A 21389-nucleotide genomic window follows, 5' to 3' on the forward strand; every position below is an offset into this window, starting at 1 on the left:
CTAGCTTTTCAATTCCAGATTTTATTATTTGAATTTAAATTCCATAAGCTGCCATGGTGGGATTTAAACCCATCTCCAGGGCATTAACCTGGTCTCTGTATCAGTAGTCCAGTGACATTACCACTAGCCACCTCTCCCCTATGTTTTTTTCTTTTCCCTGCAGCAATCCCTGAACCAGAACAACCTGTGCGTTCATATCCTCTGTGGGTTCGGCAGGAGGGGGAAGTGGACCCTGAGCCAGTCTACACTGCACCTCACTTGGAATCCTGTCACACCAGTAAATGCCCCTCTTTATCCCAACCGCAATCTCCACTTAGTCCAAAGGAACTTGACCCCATTGAAGCACACACAGTGTTATCAACTCCTGCTAGTTCACCAAAGCCCTCTGAGGTAAGCAGATGGAAATTGTGTAAGCTAATCCAAGAAATGTACATTCAGAATAAGCAGTGCTGTTGGGCAACCTGTTTGCTTTTCGTACACAACATGACCAACCTAGTCAACTTTTTTACCAGTTAACTCATTTGATAGGTTCACCTAACCTCTTAAAACTTTCAGGGTTCATTGAGATCGTGTATTTATTACCAATGGGGAACCTGGAATTTTGATCTGTTAATGCAAGTGATGCACTTAGTCCTTGCGTTTTGGGAGCACCACTAAGGCTATTGCTTTAATTTTCACTACTCCTTCTGGGTTCTCAGTTCCCAGTGTTAACAATACAGATGCATGGGAAGAATTTTCCGGTCAGCGAGCAAGGGTGGAGTCCGCTCACCGATGCATTAAATGACATGCGGTGACGTCGGGCGGGCGTCTCAATGTCACCGCACGTCATTTAGACCTTAATTGGCCCGCCCACGTAAAATGGCCCACAGCCGATTGGGGGCACCAATCAGGTTCACATTTGCTCCCGCCTGACCCCGCACAACCCCCTGATGATTGGGGGGGGGAAATCCAGCCCCGTGGGTTGGCACCATAGTAACGAATGCTGTCCTGTAGAAGAAGTAGTTCAGGGAATTTTCAGAGTTTGAGCAAACTGGAGGTAGACATGTTGGCGTCCTGGATAACCTTTGTAACTGAGGGTAGGGGTGCTGTAATTCAGGAGGCTGATAGCCTTTCTTTTGCTGGGCACAGAAATTAATTTGTGTTTTCTTAGTCTTTCCTGATCCCATAGACCAATTTTAGGATATTAGCAGATGTGGAACAGGTTTAATTCTTAGCTCTGCAAACTGTTGGTCCTTTAAGTGTGTAGAGACATAATCATCTTGCCTTGCAGTAGCAACCTATTCTCATAGTTGGGGTGGGGGAGCAGTCAAATATTGAAGCCGCATCTGCAGACATCCTGGTCAATTACATAGTTATTGAAAAAATGGTAACTCTTTGATAAGGCTCTCTTATTAGTAGTAACTATACTAGTTTCCAAAGTGTATCCACTACCAGCAGAAGATGGAAAAATTCACTGCAGCATTTTTCTAGGACTTCAGTTCTACCTTCTGTGATGTCTCTCACATTTTCTTTTTCAATAAAAAATGTTTTGTTTATGCTCATGATGCAATTTTACAATGCATTGAATTTCACCTGCCACCTCTCTGCCCAATTCCCAATCATGTTCACATTCGCTTGTAATTTTATCCTTTTCAGCTTTCTGGTCTACCGCGTTCATTAGCCTTGTAGCATCTGAAAATTTAGCTATTGTGCTCATGACTCTTAGCTCCAAAGAAGTTACAAAGATAATGAACAAAAGAGGCTCCAGGACAGTTCCCTGTAGAACCCCAGGCTGATGACAATCTTGTACCACCGCCCTCTGGATTCTACTTGTAAACCAATTACATATCCATCATAAAATATTTCTGCTAAGTAGCTTTTTTTTCATTTTCAGTACCAGCCTTGCCACAGGAACTTAGTCAAATGACTTTCTGCAGTCCAAGTAAACTAAATCCACTGGCATACACCAGTCTGTCTTCTGTTTCTTCTGTTGCACCCCCAAAGAAAAGCAGAAAATTAGATTAGATGGACCTCCTGTTCATGAACCTGTAAACTTATTATGTCTGTCTAATTATAGGGTTCAGTGAGTTATCTCTGTAAATACTGAAGCATGCATTTTAGTCTGGTGAGTGAGATGCTTCACAGTAGCTCTATGTAGCTCTGAAAGCCTCTTCTGCTGCCACAGTAATCTCTGCTAACCTTTTATTTATTCTTTTGAAGGCCAAAGCAGTATTGCTGCTCAAAGGTAAAAACTGCAAAATTATTCCAGGAGTATGTTGAATAACAAACACTGTTTAATTTCATTCTGTAATTCTACTTAGAATATATCTGACCTAAAAATCATCCTCCAGATATTCAGGGATGTGCCAATGATTTGCATGTGTTGTTTAAAGCCATTTAGCAATCAAATGTTAACATATCATAGCTGAGCAAATTGTTACCCTGGGTAACTGGGTAACAATGCCTGGGTAAACTTCTCTTAATTTTGTGTCTTTTTTTAAATTTTTGTACTTACTCAAGGCTGATGAGAAAGGTCCAGTGTACTGGTATTTTGAGAGTATGATGACCTGTGCACGTGTTTGTGTCTTTGAACGCAAGGATGTCGAGAGGCCAATAATCTGCACTTGCAGTTCAGAACATGGTTGTGGACAGGTAAACTACAAATCTGTATTGTTTCATAGTATCTATTAGGCATCTTTTAGTGCAGTCGAAGGAATGAACAGAACACAGAAGTGGAGTGCTGGTGCAGTATCTTGATTACTTCTCTTTATGTGCTCTAGTCCCACTCAGGAATTTGAGCACATAATCTGCGTTGACACTCCCATGCAGCACTGAAAGGGCCCTGCTTGAGATGCTACCTTTCAGATGAGACATTAAACCAAGATCCCACTTGCCATGTCAGGTGGGCATAAACAACACTATACAAAGACAACCAAGTGAGTGCTTCGTGGTGCCCTGGCCAATATTTATCCCTCAACCAACATTACTAAAACTGATTATTTGGTCATTAACTTTACTTTTTGTGGACCTTGCTGTGTGCAATTCGGCTGTCAGTTTCCAACAATACAACAATGCTATACTTCAGTGTGCTTCACTTAATTGGTTGTAAAGTGCTTTTGGATGTCCTGAGGCTATAACAGACACTATATCAATGAAATCCCATCATTCTTAGTACAGGTGAGGAAGTATCAGTGGCGTAGGAAGGGGAATGCCATAACATTACTTTGGTTCCCTGTCATCTAGCGCAAGTGAGGTAGGGTGACGTTGGAGTGTTTGTTACCTTCTTCAGCAACTGTTGGGGTTTCTACAGCAGTACCTGTTGCCTGTCCTTTAATGAATGGGAAGAGTGCTTTAGTGGTGTCTGAATTTCAATTTAGAAAATAAATTGAAAGTCTATGAGTGGAATCATCCCAGATTTGCACTAAGTGCGGTACCCGCTGGCCGGAATGGCGGCTTTTCACACCGTATCGTCCCAAACCTACCGCATTAATTACATGTTCTTAGGAAACATGCTGTTTCCATGATGGGCGGACTTTCATTCATCCGCCATACCATCACATCGTCACGCCAGGCGCCATATTTAAAGTGCAGCTGCGGCATACCTCTGTGCTTCCCACCCATGACTGCCGCACAGCAGATAAGATGGCCCCGAAAGGCCAAACACCCTGTAACCCCCCCCCGGTTCAGTGACGCATCCCTTGAGCTCCTTTTGAATGCCTTGGAGGCCCACCATGATGACCTCAGGCTGGGCTGCATCACCAGTCCAGCATGGGAGGCGATGGTCAGTGCCAATGCCCTGCAAAAGAGGACAATCACCCAGTGCCACTACAAGATGAATGGTAACTCTCTTCTCAGCACTCTCAACTCTCACACTCACAAATGCATCACACACCCACAGGGATCTTGCACATCAAGGGACAACACCATTAATTCTCTCACACACCCTCACATCTCCATCAGGCTCATACCCTCTCGACTTGCATCCTCATCCATTCACCACTCAAATATTCCACGCAGTGTCATGTGCCCTGTTCACAGACTGTCCATCTGTTTCCATGCAGGAGAAGCCTGCTCACATCAGCAGGAAGAGGTCCCAGACCGGGAGTGGACTGGCCCACATTAGGCCCCTCACTCACTTTGAGGAGCGTGCCATCGCGTCGACTGGTGAGGTCATGGACCGTGCCTGCTGTGATGGTGAGGTTGGCAGCAAACACCCCCGTGAGGATCCTGCACCACATCATTCCCCTCTCAATGCAAATGTGAGTGCTCTCTCTCCTCCTTTTGACCGTGCTGCCATGCACTACTTATCTCTACTTTGGTTCACAGGAAGCTCTGCCAAGCGACCAACACCATCAACCAGCGAGCCCTTCAGCCCAGCCAAGAGGACACCACCTCCATTGAAGAGCTGGAAATTAGCAGCCTGGAAGACCCGTCACAGCGCTTACCCACACCCTGCACCAGCGCAGAGACACACACCTCAATGGGACCTAGATCTAGAGCTGGCTCAGATTCACAATCTGGTGGTCACCACACGGACACGTGTCCGCAGCAGGAGGAGGCAGGTTCGGCCAAGCTCCCTGGCACCCTGAGGACTGCTGGGGATCAGGCATCTGTGGGGTCCGAGTCAGATGACGAGCCTCTAGATTTGGCCTTCCAGCTCATCCTGGAGAGTCAGCAGAAGGCATGAGGACATCATGCAGAGCTGTTGGAAGCCCTCAACAGAGTGGCTCACAAGTTGGAGGAGTGCATCCGCTTGCTTTCTGATGAAGTGGTGCCTGCATGCGCATATATGAAGGTCTCCATGGGGAGGATGGCGGATGCCACGGAGACCCTGATCCAGCAGAACACAGAGGACCTGCACTCCATTGCGCTAGCCGTGGGTGAGTTCGTGCAGTGGCAGTGTGAGAGGGAAACGGGGCACCTCGACGTCCCTCCAGGTGCCCCTTCCCCTCAAGGAGTCAGGCCGGGGCCCCCGGGCACCCGATAGGGAGGAGCAGAGGCAGCTGGACACCCCTGGGTCATCCACTCAGGAATCTCAGGCAGTCCTCTCCCTCCCAGGCCCATTTGCCTGTGAGCCCCTCAACCTTTTCCTTGTAATTTAGGCAACCTGGTCTTGATTTGTTTTCTCATAAATCCACCCCCCACCCCACAGTCATCCATTTCCTTTCCCCCAGCAGTGTTGACCCCCTCCCATTCCCCGGCATCACCTTCCACATCCCCTCCATGACCTACCAGCTACAACCCTTTTCGTTCAGGGATGTTCAGATGAACGTGCACATTCCCTTCCTTCCCAAAAATCTCACCCCTAACCACATTCACCTCCACCACCCTACCCCCAGGGTCTGTATCTGCCTCTGGGTCCCCACCAACCACCCTCGCCGTCCCTTCTACCTCTACTGTCGGACCCTCACCCTACCCTCAGTCATTCTTATCATTCCCTTATTCCATGTGCACCCTCAGTTCGCTCCCCAGGAGGTAGTCATGGGCTCATCAGATTCCTCCTTGCATGTTCACCTGGACATTCTCCTCCCCCTCTCCCAAACACAGCTGGGCCTTCCCCCCCCCCCCCCCCCCTCCCCCCCCCACCCTCAACCATTACCCGCTGGGAGCAGACCTTCAATGGCGACTTTCCAACTTCCTTGGGCTGCTTTGCAGTAGAGCCACAACCATGAGCATCCACTCAGCATGCCATGGACGTTCCTCCTGCATGTCATTGTCATTTGGGCTCCAGCATCTTATCATCTTCTCCTCTGATGTCCACAATGTGAGCAAGGCCCTGGAGGTAAATCTTGTCAAGACATGTTCTGCACTAGCGTGCAATCACGCCGATGTGGATGAATGATCCAGGGGGTGGGGGAATGATTTTGGTAAGCTGGCCTTCTAAAGATATGCAGATGTATTACAATGAGGTTCCTGATGTCTGATGGCGGGGAGCATGGCCTGCCATCGATGGGCTGAGCGGACGTTCGCAAACTGGTTTCACGATGTCGTGAAACCGATTTCTGGCCATCCCACCATATTGTCTGCTCATGCCATAGGGCACGCCCGATGTCAGCGGGCACGGACAATTTTTTAAAAAATCCAGTCTGAAAATGATTGTGCCGGCCCATTGTATGTTTGCTTCTAGACATATGATTGGTCTTGATAACCATGGCCTTTGTTAGCTGTCTCTTAAAAATCTTGTTTCTTTCTCACTGCCTGGGTGGTCCCAGCATGGAACCACCTTGGCATCAATGAGCATGAGACAATGGTAGCTGCTTTCATCTTCCCTCCCTCTGCCAGTTATAGAGCTAGTCTCCTGAATGTTTGGGTACCTTAGCTTGGCAGCTTCATTGAATACAAAATGGTGGCAACACCACATCCGACCTTGGGAATGCTGGCACCTTATCTTCTGTGTCCAGGTCAGCAATGAATATGTGCCAAAGCTTGCTATAAGTAAATGGAGAGATGAGGAGAGTTGCAGACCACTTTCATTCACCTTGGATCAGGCAGTTACATACTCGGGCTGACCACCTGGGAAATAGACTGACATTGCTTTCATCCCCGTGTCTCTTAATTTTTCCAAGGCCCAACTCAAGTCCCAGCAGAGGGCTATAGCTCACCATGTTCAAGTTTTTGCTAGCTGCATGTTCCAATTTTTCTGTTATCTATGCATGTTGCAGCAGTTCTCAGTCATGCCAATATTGTACCAATGATGACAGCAGCAGATGGATTATATGGGCCAGGGTGGCAATTCAGTTGAGCCAAGTTTCTTCTAAGATTTAATCTTCCTGAGTCTACCTTAAGTTCTCTGAAATTAGAAGAAGAGCATTTAGAGAAATGTATAGAAAGAAAATGAGAGATTTTTGTGAATGTTATGCAGAGAGAATAAAAGATGTGAAGAACAGTGAACAAGCATGGGAAACTTCACAAAAGGAGAATGGACAAGGAAAAAAATCAGATGAAAAGATGAGGATTCATGTGAGGTAGAGAGAAAGACAAACAAAGGGCAACAAGGGAAGCCTTGGAACACATACAGTAAAAGAGTGAGGGCATTGAGAAGAATCCAGAGGGATATGCAGAGAGGAATTATGATTGGGCAATGCTTGGAGGCAAGAGAGATGGAAAGAAAGTAATACTTGCATTTATATGGCACGTTTCACAACCTCAGGAGCACTTTACAGCCTACAGAGTGTTTTTGAGGTGTTGTCGCTGTTGTAGGAAACAAGGCAACCGATTTTAGCACAACAAGCTCCCACATACAGCAATATAATCTGTTTTCAGGTGCTGGTTGAGAAATAATTGTCAGCCAGGATACCAGGGAGAACTTCCATGCTCTTTGAGTTAATGCCACAGGACCTTTTACATCCACTTGAGAAATCAAATGTCTCATCCAAAAGATGGCACCTCTGACAGTGTAGCTCACTCTCTGTGCTGTAACACGTGTCAGCTTAGATTTTGTGCTCAAGTGCTCGGACTGGGGCCTGAACCTATATCTTCTTGAGAGAGCTACTACTGAGCCACAGCTGATACTGTGTTAAAAATATTTGTGTGAGGTACTCAAAGATTATTCAGGAAAAGAAAGGTATGTAATTTTTAAAAATCCAACTTGTTCATCAATGAAACTGTGAGAGATTGACTAATATTGGCAAAATGTGACTTACCAGTTGGAACAATAGAAAAGCTTTCTTTTTGCTTTATTCTTTCATGTGGACCTCACTGGCAAAGCCAGCATTTGTCGCCCATCCCTAATTGCCCTTGAACTGAGTAGCTTACTGCACCATTTCAGAGGGCAGTTAAAAGTCAGCCACATTGCAGTGGATCTGGAGTGACGTGTAGGCCAGACTGGATAAGGATGACAGGTGTCCTTCCCTAAAGGACATTAGTGAACCAGATGGGTTTTTACAACAATCGATGACAGCTTCACGGTCACCATAACTGTGACTAGCTTTCGATTCCAGATTTTATTGAGTTTAAATTCCAGCAGCTGCCATGGTACGATTTGAACCCTTGTCCCCAGAACATTAGCCTCTGGATTACTAGCCCAGTGACAAAAGTGGAGCCTTATTTATGGTATTTTTGTATTGGGATGTGAACGTTTCAAATTAATATGTTTTATCTATCCCACGTTTCTTTGTTCTTATGCTTTAGCTTACAAATCAAGTCATCATTCTTGTCATTAGATGATCCTGCTTAGTTCCCAAGAATTTATTCAGCAGCACCTTTTCTGTTTGTAGGAAAACAGTCCATACAGTAAGGTGAATAACAAAGAAACAGTTGAACCATGCAAGTTGAAGGAATGCAGTGACTCCAGCTCCAGAGAGGGTAAGGATCACTTTGTACATATTACAGAACTGGTTTATACATATTGTATGCTAAATTGTGGTAAATGGAAGTGAACTAGAGAATTTAAGATTACTGGAAGAAAATGTCCACGGGAATAGGGTTTAATAAATTGCAGTCACTTGAGTCCCCCCCAATCCCCAGGTGTTTTCAAATAAGTATCATGTAGGGAAAGAACTGATAGGTTCACGACTGTGTGCATTAATCTAACTTGGAGGATCAATGAATATTTGTCCTTCCGGCTATGTTGTGGCCAGGAATGTACACAAAACTCGAGATGGGGGGATGAATCCTGTATATGCGCAGTATCACATATTGTGATTTTGAGTTCTACTCCATGTGCTAGATAACCCAATGTCCTATTTACCGCTGTTGGAGTCAGGAATGGAAAGTTTGGGGTGAGATATACCACAAGAGATACAACTCCCATGTAAGAATAAAAAAGAGAAGCCAGCAAATAGTGCATTAGAATAGTCAAATGTAGAGGTAACAAAGACATGAATGAGCCTTTCAGCAGCAGATGAGCTAAGGCAGGGGCAGAGTCAGGCTATGTTATGGAGGTGGAAATAGGTGATCTAAGTGATGGCATGGATATGTAGTCAGTAGCTCATCTTGGGGTCTGGTTCAGCCTTAAATAGTTACTAGGGAGAGGGATGGAGTCGTTGGAGTAGGAAATGGAGTTTTTGTTGGGGACCAAAGGTAGTGGCTTTTGACTTCCCGATATTCATTTGGTGGAAATTTCTGCTCATCCAGTACTAGTACTAAGCAGTCTGGAGGGGTTGAGAGAGATGGTGGTGAGATAGAGGTGGGTATTGCCAATGTTTTTGTGGAACCTAACACTGTTTTTGGTTGACATTGCCATAGGGTAGCATATAGCTGAGAAATAGGAGGGAGCCAAGACAAGATTCTTGGTGGACTCCAGAGATAATGGTGTGGAAGTGGGAAAAGAAGCCATCGCAGTTGATTTTCTGGCTACAGTTCAATAGATAAGAATGGAGCCAAGCAAGGGCAGACAGTTCTACCCAGCTGGACAATGGAACCAAGATGTTAGAGGAGGGGGTTTGTTCAGTTGCGTCAAAGGATGCAGATAGGTAAAGAGTGATGAGGAGGGATGGTTTATCACAGTCAGAAAGAATGTAATCTGATTTTGAGGATCATTTCAATACTGTGCCTGGCCAGAAACCTGATTGGAGGCATTCGTTATGGAATTGTGGGGGAAAATCCTCATGGATTTGGGAGATGACATGTTCAAGGACTTTGGAGAGGAAAGTGAGGTTTGAGATGGTGGGGTGGTGGGATTAGTTTAAATAAACAGAGGCGCAGGGTGGGTTTATTTGAGAAGCAGTGTGATGACAGCAGATTTGAAGTGGAATGAACAGTGCCCATGGAGAGGGAACCATTAATAACACCAGCTAACATTGGGCAGTGGAAGTGAAGCTGGGTCATTAGCAGCTTGGTCAGAGTAGGATCGAGGGAGTAGGAGGTGGGTCTCGTGGACAAGCTGAGCTCAAAGAGACCAAGGCAGGAAATAGGATAGAATCCAGAGAAAGACGTGATCCCTAGGCTAGAGAACATTAGGGGAAGTCTGGTCCAAAGGGCTTGGGGAAGGGAGGGAGACAATAGAGGCAGCTGAATGGTGTCCTCAGTCTTTTGACAAAAAAGTCCATGAACTCTTTTGCAATTGTTGTAGAAGATGGCAGAGGTGGCAAGGATTTAAGAAGACAGTTTGTATCAAAGAGAAGCTGGGAATTATCTTTGGATTCCTGGGTGGTCTTTGATAGTGGGCAGCTTTAGGGAGAGCAGGACCTGAAAGCCTGACTAATCCAGTCAGATCTGGCAAAGGATGTTGAACCAGTTTTCTGCCAAAGATGTTCAAGTCTGTCTGTTGGGCCTAATAGAACTGAGATGAGGAACAATGATTAGATGGGACAGAGTAAAGATTTTAATTGGGACAAAGGCATCAAAGTTGATGGTGTGGTTTAGTCATAACATTACCAGGGTCAGAATCTCCTGTTTGGCAAGCGAGGGTGGGCTCCGCTTGCCGACGTGTAAAATGATGCGCGGCGACATCGAGCATGCTTCCTGATGTCACCACGCGTCATTCAGATCCTCAGTTAGGCGTTCACGCAGTGGAGTGTGCCCGCCAAACTGGCAAAGGCATATTAAGGCCATTTAGATTCTAACTAAGATCACTAACTGAGCTGCCCATCCAACCTTAAGGTTGGCGGGCAGGCGAAGAGCCCAGGCGGCCTTCGCATTTATCATGAAACTCATCCATGGGCGGGATTATAAGGGTTCAAATAAAGATTATCCAAGGGTTTATAAATTAAATACATTTTTAAATTAAAACTCATTGACATGTCGCAGCTCATGTGACACCATCACAATGAGGAGACATCCTAAAAAAAAATTTTTCTTCATTAAAATTTTAAAAAATCAAACTAATCTCCCTGAGGCAGCTCTGTGCCTCAGGGATTTCCACACTCATAGGCGTGCATGTGCAAAAGAGCCCAGGCCCCGACTCAGCCTCCACCCCCTGCCTGCACAGGGAGAGCTCAGCGCTTCCAGGTGTGTGTCACGCTGGGCATGCCTTAATTGGCCCGCCCACACAAAATGGCGGTGCCCAACCGATCGCGGGCAGCAATCGGCTGCGCACCCGCTCCTGCCCCTGCCTAACCCCACCAACAGGAAGAAAATTCTCCCCCATGACACCGCCATACCCATTTTGGATTTAAACCAGGAAGTGCTGAGATTTCATCAGAATTTAAGACAAGAATTTTTCATGAGCCAGTATGTCATGTGGTATTGCACAAAGATACATGCCATATTGTCAAGAAGGTTCCAGGATCAATTGCTTGTGGTGCTACACTACAATTTGCTTCTGCTACCTTTTGACTGGGTAGAGGAAAATGAGCCAGGGTTCTCTTGCCTGATTTCTGTTACAATTTCCAAGGTGGGGATAATGTATGTGGCTATTGAGTGAGAACAGGATTGGGCTTGGCAATGATGCTTTCCTTGCACAAATAGTTTGTTTTCTATTACTGCCCAGTCTCTCTCCTTTAAAGGCAAGTTATTGGAATGATTCTTGACCACTTTGAAGTGTGGCACCTTGAGGTGTTACATACTTTGGTAGAAGCTGACTTCTAGACTGGATGTTCTGTCTGTTTTCTGTAGTTCTTTGACATAATTGACCTTTATGTGGAAGTTGAACACTAAATTACTTACTGTAGGTATGGCCTTCTTTATTCCTTGAGCAGCCAAATACCATATTCTCATCAGCATTCACCAGTGTAAAATTTCAAAATTTGCCTATGATACCAAATTTGAAGGTATGGCAAACAGTGAGGATGATGTAAATTGACTGCAACAGGACATAGGCTCGCAGAATGGGCACTCAAGTGGCATATGGAATTTGATACAGAAAAGTGTGAAGTGACAGAAGGGATAGCGAGGGACAAAGTAGACTTAATGGCACAGTTCTAAAGAATGTATAGGGACAGAGGGATGTTGGGTCTATGATTACAGGTCTTTGAAAGTGCCATGACATATTAAGAGAGTAGTTAGCAAAGTTATGGGATCTTGGATTTCATAAATAGAGGTGTTGAGTCCCAAAGCAGAGAAGATATGTTGATTCTTTATGAAGCTCTGTTTGGGCCTCAACTAGAATATTGTGTCCACTCCAGGTCACCACACTTTAGAAAGAATGTGAGAGTCTTTGAGAGGGCGCAGAGAAGACTTACCAGAATTATTTCGAGATGAGGGATTTTAGCTACAAGGTTGGGTTGGAGAAGCTGGGGTGGTTGTTCTTGGAGCAAAGGAGATGTAGGAAGATTTGAGAAAGTTGTATAAAATTATGACAGGTTTAATTAAGGTAATCAAGGAAAAACTGTTCTAATTAGCTGATGATACAAGGACTAGGGGACACAGATTTAAGGTTTTAGGCGAGAGATGCAGGGGAGATGTGATGAAGACCTTTTTTTACACAGTGAGTGATAATATCCTGGAACTCATTGTCTACGAGGGTGGTGGGAGTGAAAACGATTAATGATTTCAAAAGGAAATTGGATAGGCCCTTGAGGGAAATAAACTTACAGGGCAATGGAGATACAGCAGTGGAATGGGATTGATTGGATTGCTCTGTGGAGAGTCAGCATGGACTTGATAAGCTGAATGGTTTCCTTCTGTGCTGTTATTATGACCTCAGTTTTCATTAACTTGGAGCTTCCTCTTTACATTTCTTGTAATAGGACAAGAGATGCAATCTGACTGCATCCATTCCCTGGGAAACAATTGAGTTATTAAGGTGGTTAGGGAGGGTTGTTGGCTCACAAACTTCTACCATTGTCTTGGTGGTTTCTGGTTGTTCATTTGTATGAGTAGTGAAGCCATTTTAAACAGAATGAGGAAGTCCATAACAACAGTAGGTAGTCTAAAATTTATCTGCAGAAGTTGGCTTTTATGCAAAGTTTATTATATGCATGTACCGAGTGTCATAATTCAAAACTCTAAAAGTCAGTCACTTTGTTTGGCTTGTCTAGTGCTGGACTGTGAGAAATTGGAGGATTATGAGAGCATCTCAATGTCCCCAAATCCTGCTGAGATGTGCATATCAAAGAAGACACAGGAGATGGGCTTGGCCATTCAATGTGACAGTCCACAAAAAGAAATTGCAGAACTGCCTTCAACAGAGCCACAGACATCAGCAGAGTCCAAGAACACACCCAAACTGATTGAGATCATTTCAAATTGTAATTGGGAAGCAGAGCGTGCAAATATCCTTAAAGTTATTGCATGTCACACTGCCAATAAGGGGACCTCGGAGAAAATATACGCTGGCAACTTCCTTGTTGAGATCATGTCAAATTACGGAAAATGCCAAGACCTTTCACCTGGAGGTGTACCAATTTATAGCTCCTTAGTGAAGATTACTCAACCTGGCAATGGAGAGAAAGATGGCAAAATGTCAGTTCACACTGCGTCCATTCAAAAGATCTCCCAATCTTCTGGACGCAAGGTGACAGAAACACGACTGATTGCACCAAAAGCAACACCTATCAACCAAACAAAAGGGAAAAACGAGCTAACCACTTTTCCTTCAGCCTTGCAAGTGGCTAGCAAGGGAAAGCCAGTATCTAATGCTACAGTGTCCACTTCTCATAAAAGCGGCATGATCCAGGTATGTAGAAGAAGAGGACAGGAAGATGATGGAGTTTACACGATGCCTCATGCTATTGTACTTGAGTGTAGATGGGTTGTGTATTAATTTATTTAAAAGAAAATATAAATCAAGTTAAGTATTAAATTCTACTAAACCTTTTTGATTTATGAAAGGGTAGAATTTCTTTTCAATAATGGACCTTTGAGGATTGTTGAACAATTTTTTTTCCATGTGTCTCCATCCTATGTCATTATTTCTTTTGATTAGGTCAGTGGGAATGAAACTGGTGAGACAAAGCTGACGCTAGGTCAGGTTGGAGCACTTCATGCAGTCAATAGCATGATTGCTAACCTTACAAGGAAAGTGAAGTCTTTCTCGAGTACATCTGTCTCTTCAACCTCTGCTCAATTTGCATCAAAGGATCCAGAATCTTGCACCACACCCATTGATGGCAAGGTCTCACAAAATACCATTGCTACTTCTGTTAACAAAGCCACAGGTAAGAAGAATGCCCGAAAAACAAGGTGTGTGTTAAAAAGAGGAAGGTTTGAGTGAGAACTCTGTATCAACAGAAATGTGAGTTACTAATGTAGGGATTAGCATACTGTGGATTAACAGTTGGCTAGAAGTACTGAAGAAGGTTTTGTGCAATTATGAATGCCAATTTGCAATACAAGGATCCAATTGACGGGTGGAATAAATTGTAATGGTCATTTATTAGATAGTCATATTTCAGTTTAACCCATAAGTTGGGGAGAGAAATTAAGGGGGAGAATTTTTTTGCATGAAGTTGTGCTACACAGACTGTTGTCGATTCTTTGGGGGCAGGCAGCACATGGGCTATTAGCAGTGCAGCCAGCTGGGCATTCCTCGATACCATCGAAGGATGCTGCACAGTTAGCAACCTGTGATGCTGTCTGCCCCTGGGCATATGATGTAGTCAGCGCAGCACCACTAGGAACAGCACTGCATGAATGAATTTCTCCCCCTCACAGTTCACTAAAGACCAGGTTTATACAGCATCATATGGAGCAATAAAACCTTTGGAGGTGAGATGATGAAATAAATGTTGGGGTTGTTCATCTGGACCTTGTTAGATTAGGGGCAGATGCATGCTTAATTCCAAGAAGCCAGATGGCTCAATGTGACACTAAATTGCACTGAATCATAAAACACAGTGGGTGTTGAGTTGGTTGACCTTGTTTGGGATGCTGTCCTTTGGCAAGGATGGGAGGGGAATTGAATGTCTCATAAATATTTACATTGAGGGAGCATGGTAGTGGAAGATAAGGGGCAGAATTTTTCCGTCAGCGAGCTATTAAAGTTTCTGTTATATTTATTAACATGTCCCATCTTGTGTGACATTGTCACATGAGGGGGACGTAATAATTTTTTTATTTTTCTATTTTTACACTTTCAAAAATTTTCAGCGCTCTCCCTGAGACATCACTTAGTCTCAGGGAGATGTGCGCTCTTTCGCTTCCCATCGGGTGGCCTGCCCATTTAAAATGGCGGCGGGGCCTATTTCGGTGGCGGCAATCGGCTGCCCGCCCGCCGGTGGGGCCCGCCTGCCCATCAAGGGCAAAATTCTGCCCAAGATGGAAAGCCTGAGGGCACAGCAATGGCAGCATTTCATTTTCTTTTTCTGCTTTTCGCCTGAAATGCAGCCAAGCTGGCCAACTGCCTTACAGAGTTGCTAGCAGCAAGGGTCAACAGCTGAAGACAGGCAGTCTGGAGGGAGATTGGGACATGAGATCAAACCTTGGTGGTGGGTGGGGTCGGAGCTAGCCAATCAACAAAAAGGGAGGTGGAGATCAAGGCTTGGTGGCAGAGGTTGTGGTCACTAAGAACAGCAGAGAGACAAGCCATGATTGTCAGAAAGCAGGCTGAAGGTTTACTTGAGGGGCAGGGGGAGCACTCCTATATTCTAAAGTATTCTTCAAAGCATTAACTTGATGGAGCTTCTGTTTTGCTGCCAGAATAGATGTATTGTTTTAGGTGTTGGGTAATGTTAGATTTGGCTTTAATATACTTGATGGTGATTGGCACACATGAACCTGATCGCAGCATGCTTCAGCGAGTATGAGATAGGGGAACATAATTGGAGAGGAAAATCCAAAAACCCTATTAATTAATAAGATTGCATTTTACTGTTGTCCTGTCAGTATTCTGTGCTGTTTGTTAAACAAATGACTACTGTCTGGTTATATTTTAATTATATCACACCTTCTTTGTTTGCAGGGATTCATGCTATACCCGATAGCTATACTCATCTTGTAATAAATAAAGATGGAGCGTTGCAAAAGTCAACACCCTGCTTTAGTTCATTGCAACCAGTGCTTAGTGGACAGCAGAGTGGTACTCCATTGTCCACATTACCACCAGTCAGCATTACTGCACCAGTTGGTACTTCTCTGATGTCAACAGTAATGGTTATTACAGCTGCCCCAAGTTCTATCCCTGTTATCGCTGGTCAGTCACAAAGCAATGGCTTGATTGTTTCAGTAACCACAGGTACTTCCCCCCCATCAAATAGCTTAAAGACTACAGATGCATTAGGGGCACAATCTTCCGCAGTGCTGACAGGAAAGAGACTTTCAGAGGAGAGTGCTGAATCTGCAAATGCAGTTGAAACTCCAGCAAAATGTACAGCAACAACTGTAGTTGCTGTGATCTCTGCAAGTGTATCAGGAGTCAGGACAATGTTAACTCCAGTGCTCTCCCCCAGTTCCTCTACCATGACTGCTGCTGCTTTAACCAATACTGTTAATACAAGAACAACCATTATGTCAGTAGCAGCAACACCAAATAATACTGCAGGTAAGCTATAATTCTATTGACATGACTATACAATTATGAAAGTTGGCATTTGAGTTGTCCACATTGAAGCTGTAAGATTCAAAGCCACCAGTGGGCAAGGTAGGTGTGTAGAGTGTATGGGGCAATTTTAAGTCCTCAGGACTGCCAAGGGCAGGGTAAATTTAAAATAGTAGGAATCCTTACCACAGACAATCACAAACACGCCTACTTTTGATTTGATGCAGTGTGGGGAGTGGCAATTAACGTGCTCTCAGGAGGCAGATTGGTGATTATAATATATTAATGCACCTGCATTCCTCAGATTTTTAGCAACAGTTTGGATTTTAAAGGCTGTGGGCCAGGTTTCCCATGGCTCAGGAAATCTGGTAGCTAAAGGGGGGAAGGAACTGCCAGACTAAGCAGCTAAGTGCTTTTCCAGAAGAATTGCTCGTGTGCCAGGATTGTTCCCTTCAGCATCTCTATCAAATCGAATCTTTCCGCATGATCTCCATACCCCCACTGTACCTCCAGCAATTGGATCACCAAACATACCCCCATTCCACCCCAAGTGGCTGCTGAGTGCGAACTGAGCAATTGAGGATATTCAAAATCTTTGTGTGGTTGATATTTTAAGTTAATGTGGTCAAGTTCAAAAGATTTGCTGCTGCCTGATGGATTAAGTGCTCATCTTCAGGAACTGGTTTGCTCATGTAGTAAACTATTTAAGGAAGAAATAGAAAATATCGTTTAGGTACATGAACACTTGCCTAAACCATTCAATGGTACAGTCTCATCTACTACCTCAATTTCTAATAATTCTAACTTGTTGATCAGACATGAAAGCCTGTTAACTTTTAGTAATATTTTCAGGTGAATTTGTCCCTGACTATCAAACTCCCAAGTTCTGAGATACCAAAAGATGTATATAAGGCTGTACTAAGTCTGGGAAAGACCATTTTCAGCTACGGGGCCAACCTTAAGGAAAGAATTTTCCCCCCCATTAGGGGGGAAGTTCAGGAGCGGGCACGTGCAGGTGTGCCTCCGATCAGCACCCCCCAATCGGGGGCACGCCGCCGTTTTAAGTGGGCGGGCAAATTAAGGCCCACCCAGTGTGACGTCCGCCAGGACGCGCTATATGCTCCCTGTGCGGGCGGGGAGGGGATTCCCTAAACCGAGAGTGCTTTTTCGCGCGTGTGCACGGAAGAGTGCATTCATCTCCATGTGGCTACATGCTGTCTCAGGGAGATCGGCACCAAATTCAAAAATGTGAAATATAGAAAAATAAAATTTCCCTGACATGTCCCCTCCTGTGACACTGTCACATGAATTGGGACATGTCCATCACCTTTAATTAAACTTATCGTAAATTTTTAAAAACCTACATGAAACCTTATCCTGTGGATGAGGTTTCATGCTTTTTCTGAAGCCCGCCACGGCTTCTGGCCTGCCCGCCAACCTTAAGGTTGGACAAGCAGGTCCTTTAACTACTTCAGTTAGTTTTTAAATGGTCTCAATTGACAGGTTGGCGGGCCCACAGCTGATTTGGCTGCGCCCCCGCTGACCTGAAAATTGAAATGACGCGGGGTGACGCTGGGAGTCCTGCCTGATGTCATCCCGTGTCATTTTAAACATCGGCGAGCGGGAGGGCCCGCTCGCCAAACTCAATATCCTACCCTAAGTGCTGCCATTTTCTAATGTGACTTTATCTTGCACATCCTTCGACAGCTTATCTTTTAAAAAAAACCTTCCTGACATTTACAACATCCTCTGCTTGTACTGATGCTCTAGCTAGGCTGTTGATGCACTCATCACTCTGTGAAGTGCTAGCTCAACTGTGTATTCACTTTTTCTTGTGTAAGTATGAATCCATGTCCTTTAAAGTAGCAGTTGATTAAGAATACCACTTGCCTCTTGTGGTTGGATACTTGTGGTTGCGTGCTACTCCAAGATGAAGATATATTGATGCTTTCTACTAACTGTCACTTGCTAGGACTTGTGTTCTATCCCATGACCTCTAGAATCTGATTACTTTTTTCATCACCTTTGTTACATTGTAACAATTTAGGGATGTTTTCTGCTAAAACAAGAACCCAACCCTCCCCTTCACGCCTTCATTTCCTCTCCACTCCCATTTGTTTTGTACTCTGTAACATTTTCCTTTCTAGTTTCACAAAATGGCTTTCTCTATTAAATGCCATTTCTATTTTCTTTTTAACTTGGCCTGCCCAGATCTGCTCTCCTTATGCTCCGCCACTTGCAGCTCCTCCCCTGCCCTGTCCCTCCCCAATTCGTATCACTGGCAAACTCTTGAGAACTTTTTCTGTCCTTACTCTGAATTATTAATGTATACACAACAAAAATAGTAACTCCAAACTAGACCCTACGTCGAGCTGCTAATCACCTAGTCCCATGTCGATACCACTCCTTTAACAACTACTCTTTGCTTCCTCTGACTCAACTAATTAGCTATTTTAGTTCCTCCCTATTCCAAAATTTTCTACCTTATTAACCAGAGATCTCCGAAATATGATCAAAGCAACGTACTGCGGATGCTGGAAATCTGAAACAAAAACAGAAAATGCTGGAAAAATTGAGCAGGTCTAGCAGCATCTATGGAGAGAGAAACAGAGCTAACGTTTGGGTCCGTATGACATTTCTGTACTGCAAATTCCACCCACCCCAAACAAACAGGCACTTCTGTGGGAATATCCTCAACCCCCAATCTCCCTATCATTTCAGTGACCTGGAGACTGGGCTGAATGCAATGTACAGGTTAGTGAAGCAGTGCAAATGAGGACCGCCTAGATCTCTCCAGTATTGCTGGGAACCTGTAGTGATATTGGCTCTCCTTACTGTGGAGGAGTGTAATTGGACACATTGCGGAAAATGGTCAGAGCTGATGAGCGCGGTGACTGAGCAGTGATCAAAACTGCCAGTGTTCCATTTTACCTCACCACACTCATACTGGTGCATCTGCCTGCCAATGATACTTGAATCTTTTGACCCTGGATACTCTGACATGACCAGCTAATGGATTGGGCCCAAGGCGATTTGGCTCCTCAATACATTATATTTAATAAATTCCCCACATTAATTAACTTGGTTATATCCTCAAGAAAACTCAATTTAGTCCAGGAAGGTCTGCCCTCTATAAAACTATTTTAAAGCTGTATGGTTCTGTTGACTTTGAAGTATTAGTCCAATAGTTGTTTTACTATACACCATTATAGGTATAATTCTTTGCTCCTCCCCTGCTTTCCCATCTCCTCAATGTTTTTCCCTCCTACCCAGCACAGTCTGATTGTCCCTGGGCTAATGATTCCACAGGTGCTGACAAATCCCTGTTATCTCACTGCTGAGCTGATTTTTTTTCCTTTTGTATATTATTTAAAATACATCTTCAGAGTTATAAAAATACTCATGTGACTAAAGCACGTCTTGTGATGCAGTGGTGGCATCCCTACCTCTGGGCCAGAAGCTCTGGGTTCAATGTTCCATTTCAGGACCTGATGACCATGGAAGGTGCGTGCATAATTTGGCCAAACAGGTCGATTATCAGCCTGTAAATCTTTCCAATAAACCTGATGGCAGGTGGTAAGAGCGGGAGAGTTTCCCGGTCAGCCATACTGCAGAAGGCAAAGGCAAACGACTGCAGTACTTTGCCAAGCATAGTCATGGACCAAACCAATGGAAGCCCATGGTTGCCAACACCCTCTTAGGAAATGGTACCTAAACAGGAGGAGGAATGTAACTAAGCAGATTGACAGTGAGTCATAATAATTGATGCATTCATATGGCTCTTTGTTATGGCAGGGATACCTAGGCAGCCTGAAGCTACCAACTCTGCTCCACCCGATTCATCTAAAGCTATGAAAGCCAATGGACCACGACTGCTTTTGATTCCGACACAGTCTGGGGTGCCTTCTGTCCGTCCTGTCCAGAACCTGCAACTCGCGCCTGGACAGAAGATGATACTTCAGCCCCTCAGATGTCCAGGTGGGAACCTTTTCCGACACCCAAATGGCCAGATCATCCAACTTGTGCCTTTACCAAATTCTGGCCCTGGGAATCGGCCAAATCTCCACCAGATGGTTACTGTTACTGTACGGAATCCGGGTGAGTTCTAGCTTTGAATCTTGGTATGGGTTTGCTGAAGGATTTTTTTTGTAAATAAAAGTGAACTGATTGTGAAATGAGCCTTGCTTGATGCAGGACAGAAGAACTACTGTGATGGATTCTGACTGTGAGCTCACCTTAGCTCTTCTTTCTTGACATTTTTTTAACAAAAAGGACTTCCCTGGAAACTGTGAGCTGGACATTTGTTGTGGCTAAAATGCTAGAAGGCACACTGTTAAATAAGCCATCAGGACAATTCAATATCTCCTTTTAGGGACAGGAAAGACCATGCTTGAAAGGCGAACTGCAGGGTTCTTCAAACTCCTTGAATATTGTTTGAGATTTTGGCAAGACTTTTGATAGTGTCAAACAAGGAGGCTGTTCCTTTATATGGAAAAGCATGAAATAGGTAAACAATTAACAGATTGATATAGCCAGTTGTGAAACCAAAGAAACTGTGCTTTGGACTGATGCAAAGCTATGAAGAGAGTTCTTCAAGGATTGGTGCTGGGACCTTTAATATGCACATTGTATGTTTGGATATAGGAATAGAGCCCAAAGAATCCATTTGCCACTGATGCGATGGGGAAATTGCAAACAGGAGCAGAGTGAAGAGGTGCAAAAACATCCACATAAATTAGGAAGTTGGGCTGAGAAATGACAAATGAAATCTATTGTTAACAATAAAAATTAGATTATAGAATAGATAAGAGCAGTATGCCATTCAGCCTCTTGAGCCTGTTTGCCAATCAATTAGATCATGGCCGATCTATATTCTTGACTCCATCTACCCACTTGATTCTGTAACCCTTAATACCCTTGCAAAACCCAGTCTTAAAATTTTCAATTGACTTCCCCCTTTTTCTTTTGAAGGGAGAGAATTCTAGATTTCCACTAGTCTGAGTGAAATGTTTCCTGACATCACTACTAAACCACCTAGCTCTAATTTTAAAGTTATGCCTCTTGTTCTCAACTTTCTTTTCCACCTCCCCACCTCAACCCACCATTCTCCCCC

At 44.3% G+C, this 21389-nt stretch overlaps 1 protein-coding gene across 3 annotated transcripts in view; it reads left to right on the plus strand.

Annotated features, from left to right (window-relative positions):
* mgaa (MAX dimerization protein MGA a) overlaps positions 1-21389 on the plus strand; it is a 115198-nt gene that overhangs the window by 53419 nt on the left and 40390 nt on the right. For all 3 annotated transcript variants that reach the window (XM_041214335.1, XM_041214337.1, XM_041214336.1), the window contains exons 10-16: positions 164-390; positions 2500-2631; positions 8196-8283; positions 12840-13477; positions 13727-13958; positions 15701-16279; positions 20072-20374. In XM_041214335.1, coding sequence (XP_041070269.1) covers positions 164-390; positions 2500-2631; positions 8196-8283; positions 12840-13477; positions 13727-13958; positions 15701-16279; positions 20072-20374 — 2199 coding nt within the window. The remainder of the gene's footprint in view (positions 1-163; positions 391-2499; positions 2632-8195; positions 8284-12839; positions 13478-13726; positions 13959-15700; positions 16280-20071; positions 20375-21389) is intronic.

Source organism: Carcharodon carcharias, chromosome 20 (assembly GCF_017639515.1).
Source record: "Carcharodon carcharias isolate sCarCar2 chromosome 20, sCarCar2.pri, whole genome shotgun sequence".
Lineage (NCBI taxonomy): Eukaryota > Metazoa > Chordata > Chondrichthyes > Lamniformes > Lamnidae > Carcharodon > Carcharodon carcharias.